This window comes from Colobus angolensis, unplaced genomic scaffold (assembly GCF_000951035.1).
Source record: "Colobus angolensis palliatus isolate OR3802 unplaced genomic scaffold, Cang.pa_1.0 Scaffold576, whole genome shotgun sequence".
NCBI classification, from domain to species: Eukaryota; Metazoa; Chordata; class Mammalia; order Primates; family Cercopithecidae; genus Colobus; species Colobus angolensis.
Window position 1 is genome coordinate 358,287 of NW_012119332.1, and position 9,132 is coordinate 367,418.

The window sequence follows — 9,132 nt, forward strand, 5'->3', positions numbered from 1 at the left end:
GAAAGAAAGAAAGAAAGAAAGAAAGAAAGAAAGAAAGAAAGAAGGAAAGGGAACATATGATAACTTACTTTTCCTTGCAAGTGTTGGCTTACCAGGAAGGAAACTGGTAAGTGAGAGTGCCAGGTCCAGGACAGTTTAGAAGGTTTGTCTGGCCTCAGTTTCCTCATATGCAAAATGAGGATAACCATATCTAGGCTACAAAATGTTTTATACATGTTTTATAAACTATAAAGTACTACCCAATAGCTTTTGTACATACACACACTCTCCATCCTCACTTCACACTCCATTCCCCACTGCCTTCAGAAACAGGACCCAAGGTAGTTTTCCTGACCTTTATTGGCACTACAATATGTGAGAGTAGTAGGAGGTGGGAAAAGCCTGAAGGCCTTCCTGACAAGGAGGCAGGACAAGGCCTGACCACCCCAAGAGAAATCAAGAAATACAAATAAGTATCTCTTAGGTCCCAATGCCAGGCAAGTCCAGGAGCATCACATGGTCAATGCAGGATCCACACCCACAGTAGAAAAGTTGGTCTGGAACTACAGAAAGGGCACAAACTATTAAGTTAGACAGTCCTGTGACCTTGGGAAGTTATTATACTTCTTTGAGTCCATTCTCTCCTGTATAAAATGGGGGTAGTCATATCACCCCTCTCCCTAGACCTGAGGTATAGATGAAATGAGACCAAAGATAAGACGGTAATATATAGAGTAAATAGAAATTGCAGTGAAATATCTTAGAGCTACCCACTCATACTACAAAGAAATATTGAGTCACTGTGAAGTCTTCCTAAATTTTATTGGCACTGAAACAGAACATGGATTGAGCATAAACCCCTCCAAAAACAATTTTTAAAAAACCCAAAAAGTACACAAAAAACCCCTGAATACAAAATCTAACCTTTCTCCCCAGCCTCCCTAAGGGTAAGTTACTGACTCTAAGGCAGCTATTAATAGATTGCCCCACAATTCCAGGTTTGAATTTAGCCAATATAGGACATATCACCAAGTGAGTGTCAATAATTCACAGCAATGCACACAAGACTCCTCAAAGTCAGGCAGAGTCGGGGGTGGTGGACAGGGGAACTGAAGGAGGCTCTAAGCTAGGGGTATTGCATGGTGGGACAGGATGGCCCCTTGAGGACTGAACCCTGGGGAGAAGACAAACAGGAATAATAAAAACAAATAACAAGTACTTTAAGAATGGATTGTATGACCTATAGTGACAGATGACATCACTAATACTGAAAGCTTCTTATATTAATATTTTTGGCAAAATGTCATTTTGTAATATAGTATATGCTTTCCAAGTGTGGGGGTGGTAAAGGAATGAGGCCAAAATGATCCTGCCCCAAGACTAATATCTTCTAATGGTGCATTAGCAAGGAAGGCAGAAATCAGTATTTAGATATCAGTAAAATACATAATACTATAGAAAGAAGAAGAGCACATATGAGACAGAGAAGGAGGTGGATGCTCCTGGGTTGAGAGCAACGGGTGGGGGTGTGGAAGGAACTAGGCCAGAATCCCCAGCAGCTCTCTGGTTTACAGCTCCAAGGGACAGAACAGCTGGTGTCAAGACCTGGGTTAGAGGTTTGTCAAACAGAGGCAGGGCCCAGTCACCACTTTGGAGGGGAGTGATGAGAAGGGGATTTTGGTCACGTGAGAGGGTTGAGTAAACTGGGATCAGGGCACAGACTTCTCTCACCACATTCAGCTTCTGGCACTCACTCCCTAGTTGAGCCTACTGGCATCAAGCTCTAGATGCCAAGCCCGGGATGGCTGTGGAGCAGGAGCTATGGCCCAAGTAGCTCTGAGAGGGGAAGAGACCTAAAACCCCTGGCAGGGAAAATACTGAAGCTAGGTGTGAACATATCCTCTCTTTTCACAAGAGTCCTGATGGGGCTGACTGAGCTTTTGGATACTCATCCCTACTGTTATAGCTGGAGAGGATTTGGGGATTGAAGCAGGGAGGGGCAGATCCCATGAAGTGACTGCAGATCTGGAATAATAAGTAAGGGGTAGCTCTGCCCACAGAGCTCACTTTAGACAGGCCTATACTCCTATAAGGAATTGCGGTAGGATCTTTTACTCAGCCTTGCCAGAACAGAATGGTCAATGGCCTTCTAGTACGTTTGGTGAAGCCTCTTGAAGGCACTGTTTCCCCCATCCACCCTGGGGAGAAATTGAGTCCCTAAAGTCAACGACAAGGCTTATTGAGGCTGAGTTTGTAACAGGTCCAATCTGGGAGGTAGAAACAAAAATGACTGAACATCTTTTTATCCCTCAGTCATTACAAAGCCTAAATAACTCTAAACGGGATGGGCACCGGGAGGACAAATTTTAGGTCAGTTGACATCCTGGAGCAGATATCCAAGGTCCTGTCTCATTCCCTAAACCATGTAATACTCTAACCCTGTAAATCTCAGGACCCTGAAGAAGAAGGCAGTGGTAGGGGAGGGGAAGGGAGCTAGCTTCCAACCTACTCCACACTTGACTCCTATTGGACAACAGTAAGTGTAAGGGTATTTGCAAAATCAAGTGGAAAGTACCTCTGAGCTGGGCAAGTAGGATATTCTAGCAATACAGATTAAATGGAACAGAGAAGAGAAAGGAGGTTCCATTGGCACCATAATGAGCCATTCATTTGCCCAGGGAAGTGGGTGGGGGCTAAGGGGCTAGGTTTGGTCCCATGGCTACACTAAATGCTTGGCATGACTCCAGGGCTGCTCTGGTTAGTGGCTCCAGCATAGTATGAGTTAGGTGAGTTAGGTGTAGGAGTGTGGGGACAAGGAAAAAGGGAGGAGGGGTCCCTAGAGGCTGGGTGCCCATTACATGGACTCAAATTCGTCAATGCGCTGCTTGGTGTTGCCCTGCCGGATCTGGCGCAGGGTCTTGTATTTGTCTCGGCCCAGTCGCATGTTCTCAGCATGGATCATGTCATTGGCAGTCTTCTTGGACTCATCTCGTGCATTGGCCAGCTCCGAAGTGAGGGCCTGCGAGGGTGCACAGGAACACAGAGGTCAATGGCTTTTTCTCATTTTACCTCCTGTTATTTGACCAGACTTTTCTTCTCTTCTGTTTCCTTCTTTCTTCCTCACCCTTTCTCTCTCTATATAAATATTGAGTCATTTCCAACTCTGTTAGAACTGCAGTGGGGCAAGAATATTTTTAAAAAATAAAAATAAAACAGACTTAGGGGACCAGCTGATAATGGGTATTCTCTGAGAGTAGAACAACATACCAAAGATTCAGGTGGGAATTTTGTCAGCTAGATATTTTCTTAATGTAAGAGGTGAATGTAGTGAGTGGGAGGTGGGGCAGAGAGAAAATCTCAAAAAGGGAAGAGATAGCCCAAGGTCTGATTAATAAGGGAGAGGTACCTATCCTTAAAGCTGTCACTTAAGAAAGGCTTGGGCTCCCACACAGCACTGGGACAGGATCTTATACCTATCTCCCATGATGGTTAGGGAATACCATGGGCTACTAAATCAATGCATAGTCTCCTTGACTCTTGGCCCTACTTGGATACCTTCAGGTGCTTCTGCACACGCTCATTCTTCTCCGCCTCAGTGGTACGTTCCTCCTCACTGCGGTCCTTGGCCATAGCATCAGCCCGTAGGTCAGCACTAGCCTCTGCCCCATTCTCATCCTGCTCATCCTGCTCATTCTCAGCAGGCTCAGCCACATGAGGTGTACTCATGGCAGTCTTCAGCTCAGCACGGGTCTTCTCCAAGTCTTCCTGTACCATCTGGGCCTGTCCAGCGACAGAAGGAGAGAAAGACTTTCAGTGAGACCAGTTAAACTGTGGCATCCTGTATATGCCTAGAATGGTCTGGCAAGAGGCAGGCACCAGGTAGGACAAGACACTTCATCTGCCTGATCCTTAGTTTCTTCAGTCATAAAACAAGAGCAATTGTTCCAACTTCCTAAAGGTATCGGAGAACTCCAGTAAGTATTTGAGGAAACCATGAGTGCCTTCTCTCATGATGCCTGCTGTAGGAAGTATGAAAGAGGGAGGGAGCCAAAACGTAAGGAATCTAAGGAGCTGTAACCTATGCATATGGTACCCATTCCCTCAATGCTTTGCTTTAGGCCCTGTGTCTTACCTTCTGCTGCCACTCCACAGCCTCACTCTCCTTCTTCTGCCGGGCCATCTCCAGCTGGGAGATTCGAGCTGTCAGCTCTGCCATTTCCAAGGCCTATGAAAAAATTGGAAGCCTGTGAGAGCTGGGCCTTCTGGTCCTCAGGACCCAGGTGTCTTCAACCCAAGTTCCCCTGGGGGACTAGTAAGGGACCTACTGCTCCACTTGCTTGCTGCCTCAGAGACTCTTTTACCACACCACTTCATTCCAGTCCCATCTTCCCTGACCACCACTTCAAGTCAGAGTTCCCCCACCTAGACTGTAGGCCTCCTGAAGACAGACAATATGCCATCTCTGTCCCTTCCTCATTATCTCTCCCCATGCCCCTCTTGGCAAGTATGCAGCTGGGGCCTCAGAAAAGCTTTGGCCATCACTGGGTCACTTCCTGAAGTGGCAGATCCTTTCCTGATATCCTAGAATGCTCAGGATTCCACTAAGACTCTTCCCAGGACAAGTACAGGAAAGACACTCAAGTGTCACAAGGTGATCTGAACAAGGAAAAATGCGTATGCACACCTTGGGTAAATCTCCCATGACAGCTTCCTCATGAGAGACAGGTCTTGGTTCCCTATATTCCCACCTCCAACAGTAGAGGGGAAGAGTATATGTCAAGGAGTTTGGACCACAGGTTCTTCACTTCTGTGTCACAGAACCCTTGGAAACTGTGATGAAAGTATTGATGCCAAATGTCCCCAAAATGCATAGACACAGTTGCATGGGATTTCAGGGAGCAAAGCTTTCAAACAGAGGCAGAAATGGGTTCTAATCCTTATTTAGCCACAACTGTGTGACCTTTGGTGAATATCTTCTCTGAGCTCTAATTTCCTTATCTAGGCATATTATCTCATATGAGGTTAATCCCATAGGGTTACTGGGAAGAAGAAATAAGTAAGGAAGAGGGAAATATTTCCAACACAGCAACATACAGCAGGAACTCAAGTATGAGTTCCTTTTGTTCCTTTCTCCTTCCCTTTCCTTTGCTAGGTCAATCAGCTCAGATACCCAAGGGTAAAGAAAGTGAACAGAAACTAAGGGTTAGGGAAGATTGCAAAAATTCCTGGGCCACACTAGTGACTTCTCAGCTTGCTTCCGAACTAGTTATTTGCTGGAGGCCCATGGAGTGGTAGTCTGCTCTAAAGAGCCAGCATGTAAGCAAAAGTATCTATAAGTAAGTAGGCAGACAAGGAAGAAAGCTCAGTTCCCAAAACCCCAGTCCATCCTACAGCTTTACCAGCTGTTCCTGAGTCTTTTTCTGGTCCCGGGAGGCCTGCAGCAAGGCCTCCTTGGCCTCTTCAGCTTCTTGACGCTCCTTGGCAAGCTTTTCAGCCTCGCTCTGGGCACGCTTCCGTTCCTGCTCAAGTTCCAGAGCCCTACGGGTCTGTTCTTCCAGTTCTGGGCAGAAAAGGAGGGGAGAAGGCAGTGAAGAGCACCGAGATAAAGATGACACACTAGCTTCCTTCCTGGAAATGATCCACCCCAGGACAAAGCTGGCAGAAAGTTCTGAATTCTCTTCTTGCCCATTCTTTTTCTAGTCTGTAGCCACACCTGAACTACATTGTCTGTGTCTACAGCTCAGGAAGAAGGTTCTCCAGCTCAGAGTCAGGTCTGGAAAAACCCAGTCTCCAAGGTGACTCCAAGCCTCACCTTGTTGAGCCTTCTTAGTCTGTTCCTCAATCTGCTTCAGCCTCTCCATCAGTTCCTCCTTCTCCCGTTCAATCTTCTCTTTCTCTTTTTCTGCCATTTCACGTTTCTTCTTCTCATTTTCCAGCATAGCACTAGGGAAGGAGATAAAATGGATAAAACAGGATAGTAAAGCTCCATAAAAGCCTGGGGAGGCCAGGCGTGGTGGCTCACGCCTATAATCCCAGCACTTTGGGGAGGCTGAGGCGGGCAGATCATGAGGTCAGGAAATTGAGACCATCCTGGCTAACACGATGAAACTCCATCTCTACTAAAAATACAAAAAATTAGCTGGGTGTAGTGGCATGCGCCTGTAGCCCTAGCTATTCGGGAGGCTGAGGCAGGAGAATAGCTTGAACCTGGGAGGTGGAGGTTGCAGTGAGCTGAGATTGCACCACTGCACTTCAGCGTGGACAACAGAACAAGACCTCATTTTCAAAAAAAAAAAAAAAAAAAAAAAAAAGCCTGGGGAATTGCAAGGCTTGCTGCCTCTAGGTCTCTCAGCCCAACCTTCCCAACACACTCAGGGATTGTGAGTTTGGGCCACCCTCCCTTACCTCCATACCCTTGTCCTCATATCACAGCCCCACATAGGCCAGTGTACATGGGGCCCTGTCAATGTGCCCCTGAGTCAGGAATCCTAGCTCTCCCACCAACCCACTGGGTGACCTTAGCTATGTCACTGCTTTGCTCTTGTTCCCCTATCTTGAAAATGGTCCAATAAGACCTGCCCTATCTACCTTGTAGGGAGACAAGTTTTGGCGCTCTGCTGGGATGAAGTGCTTCAAGTCCAGTAATCTCTATGGCTAGTGCATCAGTCCTCAAGTCCAAATCTGCCTGCCCTAAAGCCCAGCTCTAGGCTTCTTTTCCCCAGAGTTTGTTACAAATCTGGAATAGGTATTCGCTTTTTCTTGCCCTACCACCTCTTCCAGGAACCTTCTTATCTCCCTTGGCTAGGTATTCTCCATCTGAGCCCTCAGAATACTTGGCTTACCCTTCTCCCCACCCCTCTTCTATGTTTTTTTCTCCATAGCAATTCTTAACCATCTTATGTACCACATAATTTGCTTATTTATTATGTTTGTCTTCTCCCCACTTGAATGCTAACTTCACAAAAGCAGAGATTTTTGGTCTTTTCTTATTCATTGCTCAATAAATATTTATTAAGTGAATGAATGGCATGGCGTTTGTACCTTGAGTTATGTATATATTGTTTTCCCTCTCTCTGCTACTAGACTGAGTAGACTGTGAGGTCCTACAGGGCAGGTTCCTGCTAGATCCAGCTCTGTAAAAACTGCCCCTCAAACTTGGTAAATGTTTTCTGAATAAATGTAAATATTGGTGTCTAACCTCTCATCTATGAAGTCCTAGGTTGGCCTCATGTCCTGAATTAGCAGGCTGGGCACCTTTGAGAAGCTTCCTTGCCCCAGCCCTGGCCCCCCACATCAGTGTGCAGCACCTACCGCTCCATCTGCTTCTGGTGCTTCTCCTCCCGGGCCTGTGCCTTCATCTGCTGCACCTCAATGGTGTCAGGCTTGCGACGGCGCATGTATAGTTCATGGTTCCCCATGCACAAGGCCAAGATACGCTTGTTAATCCGCAGCCGGGGAGCATAGAAGACGAAGTCCTGGTGGGAAATCAGCAATCAGAAAGAATTTGGAGGGCCAGGTGAAGGTGATCTTCTGCTTTCTGAAAAGCTAAATCCAAAAGCACTGAAAAGAATGTTTAATCTAACCTCCTGCACTACAGATGGGAAGACTAATTATCAGAGTGGTAAAGTGACTTGCCCAGGGTCAGACAGCAGGCAGACCAAAGACTAGAAACCCAGGTTTCTTGACTCTGAAACCCGTGTTCTTCCCACAATTTCTTTCAATCTTTGCTTATGAAAGCATCCTAAATTACTCTTAATCAAGTTGAAGGATTCAAACTTTCTCTGCTAATTAGGGAACATGCTAGGTCTCAGGTGACCTCTTTTGGAAGCCAAATGACCCCTGACAATACACTGGTGGGTGCAGTATGGGTGACTGGACTGTTTCTACAATCTCCTGAAAGCAAATCCTAGAGCCAGCCCCTTAAATCCTTTTTGGAACAAGGCAGGCTGTAAATACATATATAAATACATAAATCTCCTGATCACTGCTTGTCCTGGTTGTTGTTTTTAAAATGAGCCCTTGATCTCAGCTGGCTTTGTTACTTAACTTTTTCTGATAAAAGTTGAGCATAGCAGCAATAAAAGAAAACACACAAGAAAATTCAGTGAGTTTGAGTTTGCTACTACAAATACCACTGGACCAAAGTCACCAGCTGATGGGCTAACCTCCATCTCCTCTGCCACTGACCACACACTGCTACTGTCTCATATAGCTTGGGGTGCAGTGGAGGAAGCACAGGCTCTCAAAGTCAAATCACCTAGGTCTAAATCCCAGTTCTACCATTTTTAGCTGTGTTATCTTGAACAAATCACTCCATCTCTCTAACCTCAGTTTTGTCAACCACAAAATTAGTATGCTACTTACTACCTACCTGACCATGTTGCTGAGGGTTTAAGGAGACAACATGTGTAAAGTCCCTAGCAGGGAAAGTTCAGACACCTCAGGGCTGGAGAAGAATGGTTAAGCCTTCATGAAAAAAGGTCAGGCGCAGTATTGTCACGGGGCCTTATTGGACATGAGGTATCCCAGAAAAGGAGATACTCAGCTCAGTTTCCTACCCTACCACAATCACCAGCTGTCTGGTCTTGAGTGGGTAAGAAGTGTGGCGAGTGTGTTAGAGAAATGAGTGAACTTAAAGCACTTTTTTGGTCTTGGAATGCTCTGGAGAAAAGTCTGAGAGGGCAGCAGTCAAATTCTACCAAGAAGTTTGTAGGATCATCTTGGGATTTGGACTTCTCTGGTCACAGCCATTTCTCCATAAGAAAAAAGGGAAATCAAGGGCTGGGCATGGTGGCTCACACCTGTAATCCCAGCACTTTGGGAGGCCAAGGCAGGCAAATCACCTGAGGTCAGGAGTTCAAGACCAGCCTGGCCAACATGGCGAAGCCCTGTCTCTACTAAAACTACAAAAATTAGCCGGACATGGTGGCATGCACCTGTAATCCCAGCTACTCGGGAGGCTGAGGTTGTAGTAAGCCAAGATTGTGCCACTGCACTCCAGCCTGGGCGACAGAGCGGGACTCTGTCAAAAAAGGAAGGAAGGGAAGGGGAAGGGAGGGAGAGGAAGGGAGGGGAGGGGAAAAGAAAAGAAAAGAGAAGAGAAGAGAAAAGGAAAGGAAAGGAAAGGAAAGGAAAGGAAAGGAAAGGAAAGGA

General features: G+C 46.3%; 1 protein-coding gene across 3 annotated transcripts in view; it reads right to left on the minus strand.

Moving 5' to 3' along the window:
- Positions 1-782: 782 nt before the first annotated feature.
- The window catches only part of MSN (moesin), a 150,283-nt gene continuing 141,933 nt past the window's right edge, over positions 783-9,132 (minus strand). For all 3 annotated transcript variants that reach the window (XM_011961997.1, XM_011961998.1, XM_011961999.1), the window contains 6 exons: positions 7,291-7,454; positions 5,792-5,922; positions 5,379-5,539; positions 4,112-4,204; positions 3,535-3,759; positions 783-2,998 (listed from right to left, as the gene is read on the minus strand). In XM_011961997.1, the coding sequence (XP_011817387.1) occupies positions 2,834-2,998; positions 3,535-3,759; positions 4,112-4,204; positions 5,379-5,539; positions 5,792-5,922; positions 7,291-7,454 (939 nt within the window). In that variant the 3' untranslated portion in view covers positions 783-2,833. The remainder of the gene's footprint in view (positions 2,999-3,534; positions 3,760-4,111; positions 4,205-5,378; positions 5,540-5,791; positions 5,923-7,290; positions 7,455-9,132) is intronic.